Source organism: Emys orbicularis, chromosome 4 (assembly GCF_028017835.1).
Source record: "Emys orbicularis isolate rEmyOrb1 chromosome 4, rEmyOrb1.hap1, whole genome shotgun sequence".
NCBI lineage: Eukaryota > Metazoa > Chordata > Testudines > Emydidae > Emys > Emys orbicularis.
Window position 1 is genome coordinate 88,759,067 of NC_088686.1, and position 23,111 is coordinate 88,782,177.

Sequence of the window (23,111 nt, forward strand, 5' to 3'; positions counted from 1 at the left end):
TGGGCTGCCTGCTCTCGTGAGCAGTCCATAAGTTCATAAAACATGTCTTCATGCGTCTTCCTCTTCCTTCTCCTAATCTGCGCTAGCCTCTGGGAGTGTGATGCCAGGCTGGGTTGGGAGACAGTCGCAGATGTGTCTGTGGCAATGGGAAAAAGGGAGTGAATTCCTGAGACAGATAAATGAAGTTGCTAACAAAGAACAACACCATGCACTGGACCTTTCACATGCGCACTCAGGACAAGGTCGAATTTTCGGCCCTCGCCTTCATTGCCTGGGGTCCTGCAGTTGCGATCAGAGAAGTGTGGCAGGACACCTCTACTTCTGTTGCAGGAAAGCATGGTAAGCCGTAGACTTGTGGCAGCTTAAAAATGTAATAGTAGCACTGGGTTCCTTTCGCACTGAATGCAAGGCCACTCTCTGCTGGCAGCAATCAGGGAAGCATGAGCTCTGCCCCTGTCCCACCACCTCGCGGCTGTCCCCGGGAAAGCTCCCTGTATGCTGCCCCTCTGCCGCCTCCACCGCGTGGCTGCAAAGCAGTCCCAATACTAACATTCCCCTCCCTAATTTAAAGCAGGGCGTCATGTGTGATATTACTCTGATGAGGATCTCGGAGACCGAGAGGGGAAGGATGCTTCGGGAGACCATGCAGAGGCCAGGGCCGTATGCCGCCATGCTGTGCCGTGCCATGATCCCGGACTACCTAATGGACTCATGGCGTGGGAACGTGTGTTACCATGGTGGACTGAACAAGATCGCCCTGCCGCGGAACCTGATGCGCATGCTTGAGCGGTACCTCCAAGAGAGCTATGCCGAGCTATCCCAGGAGGACTGTCTGTCCATTCCCGGGCACATTGACCGTCTTTTCCTTTAAGTGCAGCATAAGGGACTACAGAGTGGAGCGTCCTGTGGTGGCCTAATCATGAATATCCGGACATTATTTGATTTTTTTATACATAGTTAGGACTAAATAGTTGACTAAGCCAACTAAATCATGAACACCAAATTGCTAATATAGTTAATATTCCTGTTTTGTTATAAATAAAAGTTTCTATGTTTAAATGAGTGAATGAAAAGCCCATTCTTAACAATATAAATATTCCAGTTATGTTAAAATGAAATGTTGAGATGTTTAAAGCACTCACTGCTTGATCCTTCCCCTGATTCGGTGTCCGGGGTAACGGCTGTGGACGGTTGGTAGGGGATCTCGGTAAGGGTGATGAAGAGCTCCTGGCTGTCGGGGAAATCAGCGGTGCAAGCGCTGTCGACTGCCTCGTCCTCCTCATCTCCTTCCTCATCTTCCCCGTCACCTAACATTTCCGACGAGGAACCGGCCGTGGACAATATCCCATCCTCGGAGTCCACAGTCACTGGTGGGGTAGTGGTGGCAGCCGCACCTAGGATGGAATGCAGTGCCTCGTAGAAACGTGATGTGTGGGGCTGGGATCCGGAGCGTCGGTTTGCCTCTTTGGTTTTTTGGTAGCCTTGTCTCAGCTCCTTGATTTTCACGCGGCACTGCGTTGCATCCCGGCTGTATCCTCTCTCTGCCATGGCTTTAGAGATCTTCTCGTAGATCTTTGCATTCCTTCTTTTGGAGCGCAGCTCTGAAAGCACGGACTCATTGCCCCACACAGCGATGAGATCCAAGACTTCCCGATCAGTCCATGCTGGGGCCCTCTTTCTATTAGATTGCACGGCCATCTCTGCTGGAGAGCTCTGCATCGTTGCCAGTGCTGCTGAGCTCTCCACGCTGTCCAAACAGAAAATGAGATTCAAACTGGCCAGACAGGAAAAGGAATTCAAATTTTCCCGGGGCTTTTCCTGTGTGGCTGGTCAGAGCATCCGAGCTCGAAGTGCTGTCCAGAGCGTCAACAGAGTGGTGCACTGTGGGATAGCTCCCGGAGCTATTACCGTCGATTTCCATCCACACCTAGCCTAATTCGATATTGCCATTTCGAATTTAGCGCTACTCCTCTCGTTTTCGAGGAGTACAGAAGTCGAATTTAAAAGAGCTCTATGTCGAACTAAATAGCTTCGTGGTGTGGATGGGTGCAGGGTTAATTCGATGTAACGGCGCTAAATTCGATATAAACTCCTTGTGTAGACCAGGCCTTAGGCTGTTTCGAGCTACTGTGTAAGATGTAGTACTACTTTCTTTGAGTCTAAATGTCATATTCAACTTGCTATCTACTTGAAGCTAACTATTGGTGGATTAATTTTGCTTTTTATATGATTATTATTTATGTAAGGGCATGTAGTGTTGAAAAATAAGTAATCCTCTTGGATTACTTGTTAGAAGATACGCCAAAGTGTTCTAATAATCAAGAGAAGCGGTTAATTTCATTAGGTTTCCTATGAGCATGGTAGAAATATCTACAGCAGAGATCTGTAATTACTGTGCATAGCATTATATATCTCTAATGGTACATAAACAACTTTAGTTTTCCCAAACCCATAGTGTTATCGTTGTAGATTTCTGTTCAGGTTTATGCTATCTCTGTTGCCTGAGGCAGGTCGTTAACCGGGGCTGACTTTCCAGTGACAGCATTTTCAAATGGAAGTTTTCTGTGGGGATTTTACTCACTTGATGGGTATACAGCGGGCTTTGACTTTGGGAACAACAAAGGCAGGAGGGGGAACATTCTTCCTCAGAAATATTTTTGTAAAATAAGTCTAATTTCTTGGAAGTAATTTTTCAAGCATACATGAAAGCAAGAGTGCTTCCCTAGTCAATGGCCAAGGGGAGAATATGCCATTTTTGTCTTTTCTTCGCAAACTATCTTGCTGCAAATATGAACTGAGAAAATACTGTGCTTGTAAAATAATCCTCTTGTGGATTTTGGGAAAGGTCATGAAAGGTTTTGAAATTCTAGGAGACTTTTACTGACAACAAACAGCTTAGTAATAAATTATTAGTTTGTCGATTTTGGTTGTGGCTGGCTGGATAGGCAGAAGGAAAATGTGAGGTGTTCTTTGTGCTTAGTGATCCAACAAGGAAGAAGTAAAAAAGCAAAAGGTAAGCCAGCAGCAAACACTTGATTCTCAGATTTATACCAATAAAGTAGTAGTAAGAATACCCTAATTGTCTACAGTATCTTGCATGTGAGCATTTCAAAACAGTTTATTATTGTTAGTTAATCCTCAGAACATTTCTGTGAGATAAGTATATTTCTGTGAGATAAGTATTATCCCCATTTTACAGAAGGAAAAAATGAGGCAAGTCTCTAGCACAGGTGAGAATGTAATCCAGATCTCCTGACTCCAGGGCTACTAGGCCACACTTCTTCCCCATTATAGGTTAGTATATTATTTAGATACAAGATATCTAAGACCTGAAAAGACAACCTCAAAGGATTTCATAAAGAAATTAACATGTCTATAAGGACAAAGTATTATTATAATAATAATTATTGCTCTTGAATGGTTACTGTTTCTTGAAATGTATGTTTAATACTCCAGGGAATGACTTCAACTTAGGAAATCAGTAAATCACATCTCTCATTATCTCTGTTCCCAGTAAGCCACCCATGCTCCCATTGGGTATGTCTACACTGCTGTTAGGCAGCCCTGGCTGGCCTGTGCCAGTGGACTTGGGCTCTCAGGGCTCAGACTGCAGGGCAGTTTAATAGAAGCATAGATTTCTGGGCTCGGGCTGGAGTGTGGACTCTAGGACCCTCCGAGGTGGGAGGGTCCTAGAGCTCAGGCTGTGGCCTGAGCCCAGAAGTCTAAACTGCAGTTAAACAGCCCCTAGCCCAAACCCCATGAGCCTGAGTCAGCTGGCACAGGCCAACCATGGGGATTTTAATTGCAGTATAGACACACCCTTTGTCTGCTGCTAGCTCTTTCACCAACTTCAACTTTTGTCAATATTGTATAGTAAATCAGGGATAGATGAAACCAGTCAGGTAAAATAGTGACCACCACCCCACATATACGATCTCTGTACCTACCCTGAAAATCCACTTTTTGAGATTATATTTTTTTTATTTTTACATGCCCCTTTCTGCGCTTCTGGGTTCCAGCTAAAAGAGTAATTGCCAAAATAAGACATACTTTCAACAAGTAGTGACTCTGAATTCTCTTACCTCAGATCTTTTGTTTTCTTTTTAATTTCTTTTTCTTTTTCAGGATCTTCACATTCCATCTTGGGTTGCCATCTTGTCTTGTAATTCTCCCCTTTTGACGCTGAATTCCACAGACCTCACTGAGCCAATGATGCAGCACGGTGTTAATTGCCCCATGCTGCTGGAGGAGGTGTCTTTTGAATGAATTGCCAAACTAAGCCATTTGTCGCAAAACACTTGCAATAATTAAAAATATCATGGCAGTTTCTTGCGAGAGTAGCAGTGCTAATCCTGGTCAGTCTGATTTGTCTTCTGTTCTGCTTCTTTGAAATTCTCTTTGTAGATTTATTTCACTTTCTATGGACACTGATGTAGGTTTTCGGGCTACAACTAAGCACTAGAGAGTTTTGCTAATACACATTATGAATCATGCCAAGGTGAGGCCTTAAGGGAATTTCTCCAAAATGCTCTTTTAAAAAAAAAATAACATCGCTCTTTGGTGAAATTTTAAAAGGACGAAGGAAACACAACCAAAGTAGGATACTGACAGGGTCTTAAGCATTTTTCCTTTTCTCACAGGTTAATGTGTTTGAAATACAAGACTTTTGTTAACCTGACAGAAGATCAATGCTGACTCATTCTCACTAGGGCTGTAGCTAACTCTTCTATAGACTTGTCTACACTAGGGAAATTTAAAAAAAAAAAATTCCCACCGTTGCAGCTGTCCCACAGTTATCAATTTTGGAAATTCTTGCATGGACAAGGATCCCTTAGTTGCACTGGTGTTAGTAATGCTGGGTTCTCTTGTATAGGGCACTTTCCCATGGCCAGAACCATTGTTAACACCGTGCCAATTAAATTTCTCAGAACATATCTAATTGACATCAATGTTAAAAAAAGGCTGCAGCTATGGAACCTTGTCTACATTAGAACCCCTATTGTTGTAAACACCTGGGAAGAGCTCCGAAGGGGTGAAGGTTTTGTATGTTTTGGCAAACCCAAGTTTTTCTCTTCAGATGGGATATTGTTTTTACTGTAAATGGTGAGAGGGGAATCTAAATAGATTGTCAGTTCTTTAGGGCAGGGTTGATTTTATTGGGTGTGTGTGTGTGTTTATAGTGCCTAGCACAATGGGGACCCCTGTGTTTCTGGTGCTACTGAAATACAGATCAATAATTATAATTACACCAACTTTCCTCTGTAGGTGAGATTTAGGGGAAAATGTTGTTTTTAAAAGAAAATATGTTTTAAGAATAGAATGGTCTAATTGCCTCCGGAGGTGGTCAGAGGGTTACCACTATAAAAGCTTCTCCTTAATCTGCCACCATGGGCTGAGCTGTGTGTGGTGCTTTTCTTAATTGAGACAGGAGTTGCACAAACTAGGCTGCTGCATAGTTTCCTTTGAGTTCAAGAAGAAGAGTTTATAGTGCCCAGGAAGGAGCCTAACATTCAGAATATCTAAGGGTCTGAAAAGCAGAGAGTAGCTAAAGTGAATTCTGCAGCAGAGCAAGGGACCAGCATAAACTAAAGAGCATAAACATAAGTCTGAATTTATCAGCTGAAGCCAGATACATTTTTATGTATGAATTTTCTGTTTTAAAAAAAGTGAAAAGGAAAGAGCAAAATATCCCTATGATACTCCTTTGAAAAATTATGTAAATCCCATATCACTTAGCTATCGAATGTGTTTGGAAACATTATATACCCAATAGATAATGTGCAAAGACATATTTATGCTCTTTTAAGAACATTTATTCTAGCGGAGCCTTTGCAATCCGTCACTCAGACAGTTTGAATTATCCTGAAGTACAGTGTCAACCTGGAATTTGGGAGAGTCTGTTTATAAGGCATAACCCTTTTCCCACTAGAGGGTACCTTTCAGCTACGAGTGTCCATTAAGAGAAGTTCATAAAGACTAACTTGACTTTTGTATTAGCAACAATAAAGACAAACACTAGCAAGAAGCATTTCAATTTCTGCTTTGTAATTACACCCATTTTCTTGCACCCATAGCTATGCTTTCTGGAAGCATCACTGCACTGAGATTCCTTCCCATAAAGAAGGAGTTAACAAATTAACTTCAGTTAACATTAAATCATCATCCTCTTAAAACATGCAAGAGGCAGGCAAAGCGTCACCATATTTCATCTGGGATGATGCGTCAGCGGCTCTTCTTTCTTCCCCTCCCTCCAACTCCTGCCACATATGCAGAGGGAGGAGCTGGCTGAGCTATATGAGAAGTGGGAGGCTGGCAACCTTAAACTGGTGCTTTGCTGGAGCGGACTGCAGCATCACACATATGGATGGGAGGGAGGAGATGGAAGGGAGGGGAGAGTAAGTTGCAGGCCCTTCAGCCCTGTTGGCAGCTTGAGTAATGAGAGTAACACATGGCCCATATTTCTGGAAGGTGCTTTGGGAACCGTTGGTCTGGAAGGTGCCTTAGAAATACAGAATATTATTATTTTATGCCAAGCTTTAGCACAGCATACATTTGTGCATGTGAATGGTTTTAATGGAAGTGCTGTTAGACCTTTAAAGACTATGCCGTCAATACGCCCCACTGTAAGCACTTATCTTGTATTTATATTTACCACACTTGGTAGTGGGCAGTGATGGTGAGGCTTATCACATCCGAGATGCTGCAGTGATAATCTTCTTCCTGTGATTATTATGGTAGTAGCCCTGTGTAGTCTGCCCAGATAGTTTTTTCCTCTTCAGTCTGAATAAACAAGCTACTCCTGCCATGAATATGTCATTATGTCGTGGAATTGAAGCAGTCCATATTAGGCTCTTACATTTGAATCCCTGCTGTGTTCAGCCATTGTGGCATCCTTAATATTAGTTCTAACTCAGTTTTCAAATGTCAGATCAGCAAACTGAAAAGCAGATCTTTTTCTCTCTTGTATTTTTTTTCTGGTAGAGCATGATGAATGTGGCAGCGGACAGCACAACTGTGATGAGAATGCAATCTGTACTAACACTGTCAGGGGACATAGCTGCACCTGCAAACCTGGATATGTGGGGAATGGGACCATCTGTCGAGGTAGGTCTGTTAATCTAGGAACTTGAGAAAAGCCACAGACTCTATTAATATTTTTTGACAGTCACCTAAGTTCTGGTAGCGCATGATGCTGGGCTCTGTCAAAGCTTCATTGTCTGAATTATCACCTGGCAATTGTAGGATGCATAGAGATAACTGATTTGTGAATAACCTCCTATCACAGGACAGTATTTTTGAATTGTTTTTAAAAAACCCTTTAAGTTTATTGCCAATTGAAGTTGTAATTTAAGTCTGTTTCATGCAGCTTTTAAACTGTGTTTTGTGTCTTAAACTGAGTTAGTGTCAGATATGCCATAAGTTACCACCTTCATGTTTTAAACTAGGTTCATGTAGCCTTTAAACTGGTATAATCTTGTAGCATCATGTAGCAATGCCATGGGCTATTAAAGTTACAGAAGTGATTGATGGGGATGTTTTTGTCCATGATGTGTTTTAATTTACAGCACACCTATAAAGTGAAGATCTGCATTTGGTAGATTTCACTGTAGCTTAGACCATGAGTATCTGGAATCAGTCCATCTTGCTGTAAAATGGCAGTTTTTGTTGGTCTTTTTTTAAGAAAGAAAGATTAAACTGTTTCATAAAGATAGAAGAGGAAATATACACCATCAACCAGCTGGCTCACTAATGACTGCAACTTGGAAATGTCATTGAATTGTGCCTGCAATGCCTGTTGTTGTTATGTGTTTTAGGAATGTCTCACGGTTGTCTCATAAAATGCTATTAATTGCTCCATCATTGATTCCACAATTCCTGGCTTCCAAAACATTATTGCCATAATGGCTAATTTGTTGGAAACTACTGCTGATGTAAAGTAATAGTGCATCCAGAAAACATTCATATGCACTTGGCATTGGGGAGAAATATTAGCTTTCTTTCAGTGTTATGAATTGGTAGAATTGTCTTGAAGTGATGGATGGTGAACCACCACTTCCAGATTAAATTCTTCACCAAGGTTTTCACAGTCTATCATGTGTCAAAGTAGCATGTGTCATGTGATAATCTCTCCATCTGACTAACTCTCTGGAATGTACAACAATGTCAAGATATTTAGAAAAAATAAAATGGTTTCTAAATGAACATAGCAGGGACTGCAAAAATGAGAATGTAATGAAGACAATAGTCCAGATTCATCCTATAGAAGTCAAAGAAGTCACACCAAGAATCAGTTTTGCCCAGTATTTTCCCAATTCTTGCTTGCATGGATTGTAAGTTACAACATTTCCAAATAAAGTTTCAAGCAGGGGTGAATGAATATACTCTCTAAGTTTGACAATGGCTTTTTCCCCCTGTAGACTATAGGGTGTGGGACAACTCTTGACCCCGCTGTGTGCAACAAGGACATTTTTGATTGACTCAAACAGGACATTTTTTTGGTTTTACTTTGCTGGATTTGTACACCCAGAGTTTTACTTTGAGGTTCAGGTTGAAAGGGCTGAAAAAACTTGAAGCAAAACTCATCCAGCCACCATTTAGTTTAACCTGGTAGTTTAATAGGAAAATATTCAGGGTTCTTTTTTTTTTTTTTTTTTTTTAACTCTTTTAATGAACTTGTGCTGAGATTCAAGCTTGAAATGAAATCCCAAAGCAGATGAATTTCCATTTCATTTTCAAATATTCTCCCAGCTTTGTTCTCAACATGCCTAGAATTACACAACTGAATGAAGATATAACTGCCTTTTAAAAAAAAGTGGCTAACATGGAAATGCAAAAAACAGAGCTGTGGAATTTTGTGGTTGTTTACGTCCCAACTGGGAAATATATCTACAGAACCCATGTTGAAAAATTTTGGACCTTGAAAAAGTGAGTGATATTCTCTAATATTCCAGATGGGAAGAAGCCCCTTCATGGGAAGCTATGGAGAAATTCTTCTCTCTCTACAGAAGGAGCTATGGATAATTTAGATGGTACTCGAGTGGTAAGAGACTTGGTAATCAGTAAACACAGAGGCTGTAAAATAATGGGCTAGATTGCTTAGTAGTAAAATTGCATAACACCAGTCAAGTCAAAGGAGCAATGCTGAGGATAACACCAGCTGAGGATCTGGCCCATATCATAATTTACTTGAATGGTCTAGAAGTGTTTTGTAAACTTTTACAAATGGTATATATACACAACAATCATTTCAGCCACTAATGACGTGATCCACCTCTAGGGTGGATCAAGGCAGCTTATTATCATCACACAGCAACACCACATGCCAACAGGGAAAGGATGATTTTGTAGCCAAAACACAGGCGTGGGAGTCTATTCCTGGTTCTGCCACATACTTTCCACGTTGCCTTGGGCAAGTCACATGACCATTCTGTACCTTATTTTCTGTATAAGTAAAATGTGGATGATGAAAACCATGTTGTGAGGCGTAATCAACAAACTCAGCAATCCTTGGAAGGCTCTATAGAAATGTAGAATATTATTCTTAATATTTTAGGATAGCAAGTATAGGGGAATAATGCAGCCAAATGAAACTACATGGAGAGCTTTGGAGTAGGCATAATGAAAGTAGCCTGATAGGAGTTTGTCCAGGACACCTGAACTAACGCTCTGTGTAGGGAGGGGGCGGGAGGAGGGTGAGAAAGAGAGAAATAGTCAGGTAAAGAGGAAAGTAGAGAGAATCTGGGAAGTAGAGACGGCAATCTGTTTTGATTTATGAATAAAAATATTAGGAAGAGGAAAACAAAATCATTAATAAAAGTACACAGTAACAGGCAGCAAGTAGGAACATTTATTTCATGCACAAAGGATTGTGTCTACTTCATAAATATAGTGGACTAGAGAATTTCAGAATGTAATTAAGGACAAGATGCTATCAAAGTGGACATGGAAATAATCAGTAAGAAGAATGGTGTAAAAGGATGCAGACAAAAACAAAATGCATGTCTGTTTAAAAAAATATGTAACACACAAAAATATGTACTACTTAAGTTTAATTGACATGAAAATAGCAAGAGACCTGAAGATGAACAAAAGTAAACCTTTATAGATGCATAAGAAGCAAACACATAGGCAAAGAGACAGGAAGGTCACTGCTGGGCAAGTGTAGCACTGTAAAGACAAATGTGGCCTTTATTTGCTGTGGGCATAAACAAATTCTTGGTCTCAATGTAGAAGTGGACTATAACATTGCAGAGAGGAACATCTTGTTGGGGGAGAGATGGGAAAAGAAGGTTGAGGTGAAGTGGAATGGCAAGACTGTGTGATATGGTGTCACAGCAAATAATAAACTTGACAAAATACCAGGTGCAGAGTCAGATAAATTACATCCTGGGACTTTTCAGGCAGTAACAAGGAAAATGGGAAAGCCTGTGGCAAAAGTATTTATAGCGCCAAAGACAGAGGACTGGAATGTGGCTAATATAATATAGATTATATACCTATAAAGTTGCTTTTAGCTACAGAAAAAATGTTGGTAAGGAACAAGAATGTATAATATTATATATTGCAGTTCAGAAAATAGAAACTAGCACAGATACATAAAGGAAACTCATGCCAAGCAAGTTTGCTTGAATGACTTGAATACACTATGGAATTAGTAGGTCAGGATGAAACCATGGCTGTAGAGCAAATCAGCTAGACTTCAGGAGAGGACTTAATACTGTAGCACAAAGCCAATTAATTTACAAAGACAGAATGCAAAGTAAAGTGGTTTAGTAATAGAGTCTCAAGAAAATGGAAAAGTTTGAGGGTAGAGGATGGAGAATCATAAAATTGTAGGACTGGAAGGGACCTTGAGAGGTTTTCTAGTCCAGTCCCCTGCATTCAAGGTATGACTAAGTATTATCTAGACCATCCCTGACAGGTGTTTGTCTAACGTTCTTTTAAAAATCGCCAATGACAGAGATTGCACAACCCCCTAGGCAATTTATTCCAGTGCTTAAGCATCCTGACTGTAAGGAAGTTTTTCCTAATGTCCAACCTCAACTGCCTTTGCTGCAATTTAATCCCATTGCTTCTTGTCCTGTCCTCAGAGGTTAAGGAGAACAATTTTTCTCTCTCCTCTTGTAATAATATTTTATGTACATGAAAACTATCATCATGTCCCTCCTCAGTCTTCTCTTCTCCAGACTAAACAAACCCAATATTTTCAGTCTTCCCTCAAAGGTCATGTTTTCTAGATCTTTAATAATTTTTGTTGCTCTTCTCTGGACTTTCTCCAATTTGTCCACATCTTTCCTGAAATGTGATGCCCAGAACTGAGGCCTAATCAGCACAGAGTAGAGCGGAATAATTTCTCGTGTGTTGCTTACAACACTACCGTTAATACAGCCAAGAATGATATTTGCTTTTTTTGCAACAGCGGTACACTGTTGACTCATATTTAGCTTGTGATCCACCATGACCCCCCAGATCACTTTCCGCAGCACTCCTTCCTAGGCAATCCTTTCCCATTTTGTATGCATGCAACTGATTGTTCCTTCCTAAGTGGAGTACTTTGCATTTGTTCTTATTGAATTTCATCCTATTTACTTCAGCTTGTCCAGATCATTTTGAATTTTAGTCCTGTCCTCCAAAGCACTTGCAACTCGTCCCAGCTTGGTATTGTCTGCAAACTTTGCCCTTATCTAAATAATTGATGAAAATATTGAAGAGAACCAGACCCAGAGCTGATCTCTGTGGGACCCCACTTGATATGCCCTTCCAGCTTGACTGAGAGCCACTGATAACTACTCTCTGGGAACGGTTTTCCAACCAGTTATGCACCCACCTCATAGTAGCTCTATCTAGATTGTGTTTCCCTAGTTTGTTTATGAGAAGGTCATGTGAGACAGAATCAAAATCCTTACTAAAGTCAAGATATACCACATTTACCACCACCCCCACCCTCCCACAAGGTTTATTACCTTGTCAAAGAAAGTTATTAGGTTGGTTTGACCCAATTTTTTCCTGACAAATTAATTGGTTAATTATTTGCTCCATTATCTTTCCGGGTACTGAAGTTAAGATGACTGGTCTGTAATTCCCCCGATTGTCCTTATTCCCTTTTTTATAGATCGGCACTATATTTGCCCCTTTCCAGTCCTCTGGAATCTCTTCCACCTTCCATGACTTTTCCAAGATAATCACACTAATGGCTCAGATATCTCTGCAGTCAGTTCTTTGCGTATTCTGAGATGTATTTCATCATGCCCTGGTGACTTGAAAACATCTAACTACAGATGTTCCACTTCTTCAGTTTGCTGTACATGAGTGATCCTGTAACAGGCCATCATTTCAGTAGTAGATAGAAATAGAACCAACAAGTTTGAAAATTATTTAAGAAGATCAAATTTATGGGGAAAATGTCACCCACTGATTTGTCTAGAGAAGAAATAAGGATAGGCATGCTAAAGTGTCTTGAGGGTTACAAACATATCTCTGTGTTAGTGGGGGAGATGATGATGTAAGAAGCCCTCTTCTGGTCCCTGTTTACAGCTGTGTAAGAGTAAAGCCACAGTCTTGATTCTTGAACAAGGTCTGGGCATGTGTAGCACAGACAGTAGCATTAGGCACACCAAAGAAATCAGAGTGACTGTATTATAGAGGAAGGCATGCTGCTCCATTACAGAGATTTTAGCTCCTGATCAGCGTGAACTCTTTTGGTGTTCCTGTGTGAATTCTTCTCAGGGCTTGAATATGGGTTTTGTGTATGTCAGTATGAAAGGGGTTTGCAGACCTATTTCTCAGAAAGAAAAGGCCACTATCAAGTGTGTGTTTGGGTTGAGATGAAATGGATTGGTTTGTATTTTCTTGTTTTATGAGCTGAGACCTTGACGCAGTATGCTGGCCTTTCCTAGCTCATAGTTCCTGTTCTACAAATTTTTTTCATAGGACCAGATTCTGCCCATGGATGCATTTAAAGTGATTTGATTAACTTCTTAAACAAGGTAAATCTATAGCTATTCCCCTTAGGGATGAGAGATAAGTGATAATCCTTGTAGCTCTCGCTCCTCCAGAGTGAGCTGAACTTAGACAAGTGCCTGCACTTGTCTATTGCATTTTGAGTACTGTGTCTAATTGTTAGAGTTACTATTTTATTAATATCTCATTTTGGGTTTTCAATGAGGTGTAAATTTAGGAGAAGAGTTAAACTGATTTTTAAAAACCCCTCAGAAACATTGGAAGCATTTTCTTATTCTCTCAGCAAGATTACAGCTTCTGCATTAGACTTTAGTCACTTATTCACTGATGAATTTAAAATTATGGAGCTATACTTATCTCATAGAACTGGAAGGGACTTGAAAGGTCATCGAGTCCAGCCCCCTGCCTTCACTAGCATCCTACTTTCTATAGATGGAGGTTCACATAGTTAGATTACAGTCCTAAGCATTGGAGCAAACAGGTGCATCCTAATCTTGGTACCTGGACAGTGAAACCTCAAAAACTTTCAGAAGTTCTGGTACCAATTGTTAGGGACAGCCTTATTATGATTGTCCCTAGGAAAGGCTGAGATTTGGTGTCTCTTTTGTTATATTCCCATACGTTCTCTCAGCAAATTCACCAAGTCCATGATTTTTCCAGTGGCCACCAGGCACTTTTATTTCCCAATCATGTTTCATAACCTTTCAGTGCTGCAGCTTGTGTAAAAGATGGTAGGGTGCAACCAAGTCCCAAAGAGGAATACCATTATTTTAAAATGTGGGGAGGGGTCAAATGCTACTGGAAGATCAGGGAAGATCTGGACTGGCCTGGAATTTAGTTCTGATCCCTTCATAGATATGTGCCTTGGAAGATGCCTATGGCTACCACTGAAAGTTGTAATTCCACTTAATGGCCATCTCATTTGTATGTATAGACAGCTGTGGAAGAGTGACAAAAACACAGTGGGCAGTAGGCTGTGTCTTTTACAAGGTAACAAGAATGTGGAGATTATAATTTTAATACTTTCAAGGTGGCTACTGGATGATAATGATAGGGGCTTGAAAATGACTTTTTCTAACTTACATCAATAAAGCAATTCTTTTTCACATTGTCTAAATAACATTTTAGATAAGTGGATGGACAACTTGTTTATTCAAACAGGAAGTACTGTCCTTTCCGTAATTATACCCTTCTTGGTAATTTCAAAAATGGCTATGTTTAACAATATTGAAATGCAATACATGAGCTGACAGAAATGTCACCTAAAAGAGGTTTAATCTGAGTGTGTGAACTGATAACATTTTTAATATGGGAAAAAAACCTACATGCTTATGGGAAATGATAGTGAAACAGATAGAGGAGAGAGAAAGTAAAATGAACATAGAGAAAATACAGATGAGAAACTATTGGGTGAAGAGAGTATAAGTAAAAGGACAGGTAAATCTTGAATGGAAAAGAGGAAACATGAGATCATATTTGTCAGAACCTGTTTCCACATTAGGCAGACAGAGAAATGCCATCAAGTTGAGTGTAGGGACCTGCTTCACTTGCCCAATAATAGATAATTATAATTAGTTGATGTGTATCTCATTAGTTGTTATTGTTAAATAATGTATTTACTGCACAGTAGTAAAAAAGTAGGAGAATTTTTTTACCAAAATGCAATAATAAAACCACTAGTAGATATGAAACAGGTAGTGTTTCTACTGATTTCAGCAGGTACGAGCCATCAAGACTCCTTTATTCAGATTTTTTTCTCACATTCGTTTTACACTGTTGTAACTCTAGTGGTTTAATTGTAACTATTCCTGGTTTTTGCTGGTGTAAATGAAAAAAAGATCAGGTCACTTGGTTTTATTTCTGCCTCTGCCACTGACCCACTTTGTGACCTTTGGTAAGTATCATTGAATCTCTTTACACCACAGTTTGCCCATCTGTAAATAGGATATTCTGCGCTTTAGTTATTGTTGTGTTACAGAGTTCAATTTTAGCAAATGTGTGATGGGGCATTCTCCCCACACTAACCCTGTAGCAGTTAATATAAGAAAGAGAGGCCAATTAGCCATAGGCTGCACCTGGGAGGGCACTAGGATACAATATGGCTTAATTGGGAATGAAGTTTACCTGGGCAGAAAGATATGGGACTTCTGCAAAGCCAGGGAGCTGGCAACAGAGCCTGCAGTCACACTCCCCGATACAAGGGAGGAGAGTAGGCCCTGTAATAGGAAGTGTAGGAAGCAGTCCAAGGAAGGAGCAGTAAAGGCTGGGAGAATAAAGACCTGAGCTGCTGGGTCAAGGGTCCCTGGATTGGAACCTGCTGGAGAAGGCAGGCGTGGGTTCCTCTACAGTACGCTGTAGGAGTGGCATGCCAGGAGCAGCCTATTTGGGGACTGCTGGGGACAGTTTGATAGTAGCCCAGGAAGGGGGAACTTCAATGTGTTTTAGCCGGAGGGCTAAACCATGAAGAGGAAAGCTCCAGGAGCATGAGAGAGCCCATGCAGTGAGTGAATGGCATGATGGACTCAGCAATCGTCAGACTATGTGGCAGGGCCGCCCAGAGGATTCAGGGGGCCTGGGGCAAAGCAATTTCGGGGGCCCCTTCCATAAAAAAAAATTGCAATACTATACAATACTCTATTCTCGTGGGGGCCCCTGTGGGGCCCGGGGCAAATTGCCCTACTTGCTCTTCTCCCCCCCCCCACCCCCCCACATAGGTGGCCCTGGGAAAAATAAACCTTCCGCATCTTGGCGCAAACCCAGTTTTGAGAAAACTTCTTTACAAGGTATCACTGGTTCTCAGCATCAGCTAGTGCTAAAAGGCACTAAAGCTCATTAAAAGGGTTGGACAAATATTTTCCGTCAAAACTTTTTTTGGATCGAAAACTAGGGGTTTTTAAAAAGCAGAAAAAATCACAGACAATGTCTGTTTTCCTTCAAAATTTGTTGTGGTTTTTTTAATTGAAAAGCTGAAATTAGTCTGCCAAAACCTGAATATGGTTTGGGGTTTCAGAAGTGTGTGGCCAAATATTTGCTGCTTGCTGTGTTTGATTGTTTAAAGAAACAATAAAAAAAATTCTGCTTAAAAAAATCCAAAACTTTTGAACCACCTCAGCTTGTGACCAAACGCCTGAGCCCATCCAGTCAGAGATGTTTCCAGGTTTCTGATACTCTGCTGGCTTCCTTGACTCATATCTGTCTCCATAACTTTGGGTTAATTTAGGTTAGAACATAAGAACAGCCGTACTGGGTCAGACCAAAGGTCCATCCAGCCCAGTATCCTGTCTACCGACAATGGCCAATGCCAAGTGCCCCAGAGGGAGTGAACCTAACAGTTAATGATCAAGTGATCTCTCTCCTGCCATCCATCTCCACCCTCTGACAAACAGAGTCTAGGGACATCATTCCTTACCCATCCTGGCTAATAGCTATTAATGGACTTAACCTCCATGCATTTATCTGTTTCCTAGAGACTAGCTCCATGGGGTCCCTCACAAACTGGAGACGGTTACTGTGGGTTTGTCTTTAGTATAGCTTATGTACATACTCCACGAACTGAGCATTTGAGCTTGTTCCAGAATCTGGGATGAGCCTATGTTGTGAAAACTGAAATGCTCAAAATAGCACATGCATGTGAATGGACACAGGGTGCTAAAATTAAATTAACCCAGGCGGTCTCAAACTGGGGGTCACAAGGTTATTACTGGGGGTCACGAGCTGCCAGCCTCCACCTCAAACCCCGCTTTGCCTCCAGCATTTATAATAGTGTTAAATATATAAAAAAGTGTTTTTAATTTATAAGGGGGGGTCACACTCAGAGATTTGCTATGTGAAAGGGGTCACCAGTACAAAAGTTTGAGAACCACTGAATTAACCCCTCTGAAGCCTCAGGGAATGCAGGGGAGGGGGATCTCCCTTGGTAGGGTTGGGAAGGAGGTAGGTAGTGTAGGATATTGCTCTTCTCGTATGATCCCTCCCCCAGTGGCTAATTTTAAATGAAGCTACCCTCCCCTGATATGAATCTCCCTATAGCACTGAAATTAAATATAGACTATAATTTGGCATTTGAGAAGTGAAAGGGACGGCAGCCCTAATGGAAAAGCTAACAGCTTGGCTCTTCTGCAAGCCTCAAACTGCTGATAAGCTTTAGGGTAGGGAAAGCTGTGTCTCCCAAACAGCCTGGCCCTGCCCCCCGACTGCCCGCCCCCCTCAGAATCCCCGACCCATCCTGCTCCTTGTCCTCTCTGTCCCCCAGAGACCCCCCCAACCACCACCCCGGGACCCCACACCCACCAACCCCCCCTGCTCCCTGTCCCCTGACTGCCCCGACCCCTATGCACCCCCGCCGAGTCCTGACAGACCCCCAGAACGCCCACGATCCAACCCCCCTGTTCCCTGTCCCCTGACCGCCCCCCCAACCTCTGCCCCCTCCCTGCCCCTTATCCAACCCCCCGGCCCCCGGCCCCTTACCCCCGGCTCCCCGCTCACCCGGAGCCTGAGCGCGTCGCATCCAGGAGCGTCCCTGGACAGCGCTGCAGCATAGCTCTGGCGGGGCTCTTTAATCACTTGCCCCCCCCCGGGCGGCCCTGCTATGTGACAAGCTAATCCCCAGGAGCGCCAGAGCAGCAAGAAAGCGTGCTCTGTCACAAAGCACTTTAAACCTTTATTTTGTAAAAACCTTATTGGAAATGGCAAAATCCAAAATGTAGAATACAAACTTTGAACACAATTTGAATTTTTCATGGTGATTTAATGAAAAAATGAATTGCTAAGAACGAATAATAAAAGTTTCAAAATCATCCCTGTTGACAATTTTTTCCCACTGGATTGTCTCACTTTTCTTTGTGTCCCTTTTGCACTGACCTTGACAGCGTTAAGGCAGACTGACATCCCAAATGCCTGTATTGTGTGACAAGCAAATGTGCTTGTGTGTTCATATAATTGCTATAAAAGCATGTGGTTTTGCTGAGGCATGGATGGCTTTTGGTATCCATTGGAGGTGGAATTGAAAGCCTTTAATGGCATATTGGATTATATTATTGACAGCATTATAGGTAACGTGAAAGTGGAAAGGAATGCACAAGGCTTTCTCCGTAGCTTCTGATTGCCGTGCTTTTGTAGGTTTGGGGTGGACTAATGTGTACATTTAAACTACAGGTTTTTTCCCCACACTCTTTAATCTACTGCCTAAATAAAAATTTTAAAATGCAATAATACAGAAAATTCTATATTTTAGGTTTGTGATTATACATCAACTCAGCCTGCTGGATTTATTATAAGTAAGAGAAAAGACTTCCTCCAGTTCATTATTTTCCTCTCTTTTCCTTTCTCAGTATGGAATGCTAGATTTTTTTTTTTTTAAAGTTGCGTCCATTGAGATTCATGTAGTCTGAAGAAAGACATTTACACAAATAGACTATGTAAACTTTCTAAACTATTGCAGCTTTGAATGCTGTCCTTGCATTGGTTTTAGAATGTAATAAAATTAATTTTTTTCTTGTCCATAGAGCACCAAGATGTAATAGAACAGATAATCTGGCAATGAAAGAAGTTGAAAGTCTAGGGAAATATTTTTACATTCAGCTCTAAATTATACCACACAGTCTGAGTCTTCAGCCTTTACAGACACATAAATAGTTCTTCTAAATTTTTCAGGACTCCATCTCTGAATAAGAGGCTGGAGAATTGCATCCATGAATGGATCCAGTACTACTTGTGAGCTTGTTAAAGGTGGTTTATTAATTAGTATAAATCATGACAATGTATCTTTTTAAAGTATGTATCATGGGCCCTGCCAGGGGCCAGATACTGCTCCTTTTACTGGTCTGTACCATCAGCTAGTGGAAATCAGTGTAACACTGATTTACATTGGCTGAATTCAGAGTGGGCCAGAGCAAAACAACTATGAATTGTATACAAGAAACAGCCTTTGGGTCCAAATGATGTAAAGCACCTATTTGCAAGGGAAATAATTTATAGCGTGATCCTGCAGTGTCTTACTCCTGTGAGTAGTCCCATTGAGTTCAACAGGATTACTTAAGGCTGCTTGTAAAAGAAGCAGTGAGAGGAAAAAAGGCATCTTTAAAAAGTGGAAGTTAAATCCTAGTGAGGAAAATAGAAAGGAGCACGAACACTGGCAAATTAAGTGTAAAAAGACCAGTAGGAAGGCCAAAAAAGAATTTGAGGAACAGTTAGCCAAAGACTCAAAAAGTAATAATTTTTTTTTAAGTACATCAGAAGCATGAAGCTGAACAACCAGTGGGGTCACTGGATGATCGAGGTGCTAAAGGAGCACTCAAGGATGATAAGGCCATTGTGGAGAAACTAAATGAATTCTTTGCATCGGTCTTCACAGCTGAGGATGTGAGGGAGATTCCCAAACCTGAGCTATTCTTTTTAGGTGACAGATCTGAGGAACTGTCCCTGATTGAGGTATCATTAGAGGAGGTTTTGGAACAAATCGATAAATTAAACAGCAATAAGTCACCAGGACCAGATGGTATTCACCCAAGAGTTCTGAAGGAACTCAAATGTGAAATTGCAGAACTATTAACTGTAGTCTGTAACCTATCATTTAAATCAGCTTCTGTACCAAATGACTGGAGGATAGCTAACGTGACGCCAATTTTTTTAAAGGGCTTCGGAGGTGATCCCGGCAATTACAGGCCTGTAAGCCAGACTTCAGTACCGGGAAAACTGGTTGAAACTATAATAAAGAACAATATTGTCAGACATATAGATGAACATAATTTGTTGAGGAAGAGTCAACATAGTTTTAGTAAAGGGAATCATGCCTCACCAATCTACTATAATTCTTTAAGGGGTCAACAAATATGTGGACCAAGAGGATCCAGTGGATATAGTGTACTTAGATTTTCAGAAAGACTTTGACAAGGTCCCTCAGCAAAGGCTCTTACGCAAAGTAAGCTGCCATGGGATAAGAGGGGAGGTGCCCTCATGGATTGGTAACTGGTTAAAAGATAGGAAACAAAGGGTAGGTATAAATGGTCAGTTTTCAGAATGGAGAGAGGTAAATAGTGGTGTCCTCCAGGGGTCTGTTCTGGGACCAGTCCTATTCAACATATTCATAAATGATCTGGAAAAAAGGGTAAACAGTGAGGTGACAAAATTTGTAGATGATACAAAATTACTAAAGATAGTTAAGACCCAGGCAGACTGCGAAGAGCTACAAAAGGATCTCTCAAAACTGGGTGACTGGGCAACAAAATGGCAGATGAAATTTAATGTTGATAAATGCAAAGTAATGCAGATTGGAAAGCATAATCCCAATTATACATATAAAATGATGGGGTCTAAATTAGCTGTTACCACTCAAGAGATCTTGGAATCATTGTGGATAGTTCTCTGAAAACATCCACTCAATGTGCAGTGGCAGTCAAAAAAGCAAACAGAATGCTGGGAATAATTAAGAAAGGGATAGATAATAGGACAGAAAATATCATGTTGCTTCTGTATAAATCCATGGTACGCCCACATCTTGAATACGGTGTGCAGGTGTGGTCGTCCCATCTCAAAAAAGATATATTGGAATTGGAAAAGGTTCAGAAAAAGGCAACAAAAATTATTAGGGGTATGGAATGGCTTCCGTATGAGGAGAGATTAATAAGACTGGGACTTTTCAGCTTGGAAACGAGACGACTAAGGGGAGATATAATAGAGGTATATAAAATCATGAGTGGTGTGGAGAAAGTGAATAAGGAAGTGTTGTTTATTACTTCTCATAACACAAGAACTAGGGGTCACCAAATGAAAGTAATAGGCAGCAGGTTTAAAACAAATAAAAGGAAGTGTTTCGTCACACAACACAGTTAACCTGTGGAACTCCTTGCCAGAGGATGTTGTGAAGGCCAAGGCCAAGACCAAGGTTCAAAAAAGAACTAGATAAATTCATGGAGGATAGGTCCATCAATGGCTGTTAGCCAGGATGGGCAGGAATGGTGTCCCTAGCCTATGTTTGCCAGAAGCTGGGAATGAGCAACAGGGGATGGATCACTTGATGATTACCTGTTCTGTTCATTCCCTCTGGAGCACCTGGCACTGGCCATTGTCGGAAGACTGGATACTGGGCTAGATGGACCTTTGGTCTGACTCAGTAGGGCCATTCTTATGTTCTTATGAATGGCCTGATCTTACTCTGATAGGTTCAAATTCTGATACCTTTACTCACATTGAGTATTGGTTTGCTCCAGATTAGCTCCATTGAAATGAGTGGGACCATTCTGGGCTCAGAAGTATTGTACAACATGAATAAGGGTATTACAGTAAAGCTTACTGAAATCAGTGAAGAGATTCTCAGTGTCTTCCTTGGGAGTTATATTGAGTCTTGTGGAAATATGGTTTTACAGGACCAGATCCTTGATTTTGACATCGTATTGTGTATTTTGGGATGTAGCCCTTTTTGGTCTGGACTTCTCAACATGAGGCTTGCAAATGCAGACTGGTGTTCTAAATATTTATTTATTTACTTAAACAGCATAAAAGCACCATGTTTTTCATGCTGATGATGCCCTCTCGTCAATTTAAAAACCCAGTTCAAAATTAAGATGGTCCAAACAAAAGATTTGCTTTTTAAAAGGGAATAGTAGCCTCATTTGACCTCACACATTGAACTGTATTGATCCAGTAACCTTTATAGGCTGGGAAATAATTCTGGGAAGATATTTAATTCCCCAGGCAGGTTTTTCTTTTCTTTTTGTACTGAATGATCCACATGAGATAAGCTTGCCAGTTTAATTCAAAGCAATAGCAATTTCATAACCACTCAGTCAGTATCAACAAACAAGAAGCTTAAAAAAGACCCTGCCTTTATATATTGGTTCCAGACAATACATTCTGTTTAACACTGCTGGGAATCCAAGACTTTCAATATTAAACATATTCATTGCTTTTCTCTTGCTTTTTTAAAAGAGGCTGTGCTTTCTAAAAGCAAAAATATAATGATTTTTCTTGGTTTTAATCACATTATTATCCACTTTTCATTTACCCCAGTTCTGGTCTGTTGTGACACCATTTCCATAAATAACTGTTTCCATAGCTGGGGGTCCTGAGACTTCTCAGAACTCCAGTATAGCAAAGGAGACTGATCTGAAGTCCATTGAAGTCAATGGTAGTCTTTCCAGGTGCCATTGAATGGTTGAAACTCACAGATGCCACCTTACTTAATATTTTCTTTCTTCCCTAGATATTAAGATCTTGTTTGAGTTTTCAACAATATCTAGAACGGTTCAAATCCTTGAACATGCTCTTCACTTGAAAGGTTGATTTGCTGTCTTTGAAACAATAGAGTTTATGCTCTAGTCACTCAATCTTCAGTATCTAGTTGGTTTCAGTTTGTAATTGTTAGAATGTACTGTTACATTCCTAAATATGAAAGGTAGAGCTAACTGCACCAGGGAACATGAGGAGCCTACCTGCAGTTACTTGGAACCAGAGTGCTTAGTCTTTTCATGATGGGTGTAAAATCATTTTACCGGGAGCATCTTGAAATACCTCATTGCAAAGAATCTATCAGGACATGGGCTCAATCTTTCTCCTGGTCCCAGTGGTATGCAGCTCTCTGTGTCATGTGAAATGAGTTAGTTATGCAAACAGTTCAGCACCAGTGTATGTGAACCAAACAGCCCATATTGAATGGCAAAATGAGGCCATGAATCAAAGTATGAATTCCTATGTATTCACAATAGGAAATAACCAAACAATATTCAAAATTGAGTGTTCGTAGCGCAGCCAAACATAACAATAATAACTGCAATGTTAATTATAATACTAGTTGTTATTATTTAATTTAAGGGCAGATGCTATTGTGGATGAATTTGGCCCACTAATTTATCCTTACAATAGGTCGGTAAGGTATGTAAGTCTTATTATCCACAGTCTACAGATAGGAAAGTTGAGGCAGAGAAGTTAAGTGGCATGTCTGAGGTCACAGAGGGAATCAGAATCTGAGCCAGGATTAAAACGCAGAATTCCTTGATTCTCAGTCCTATTCTAAACCACTGGACCTAATTTCCTTCTATTTATAAATTGCACCCAAAGTATGTTAAAAGAACAATGTTTGCAAAGTAAAGCATTCAAAAGTTAGAAAATGCCAGCTGAGTTCTCATTTCAGAAAAAATCAGGGGTTGTAGTGGGCA

At 40.8% G+C, this 23,111-nt stretch overlaps 1 protein-coding gene across 3 annotated transcripts in view; it reads left to right on the forward strand.

Moving 5' to 3' along the window:
* Nucleotides 1–23,111, forward strand: part of NELL1 (neural EGFL like 1) — a 445,942-nt gene that overhangs the window by 236,099 nt on the left and 186,732 nt on the right. For all 3 annotated transcript variants that reach the window (XM_065402716.1, XM_065402717.1, XM_065402718.1), the window contains one exon: nt 6,982–7,104. In XM_065402716.1, the coding sequence (XP_065258788.1) occupies nt 6,982–7,104 (123 nt within the window). The remainder of the gene's footprint in view (nt 1–6,981; nt 7,105–23,111) is intronic.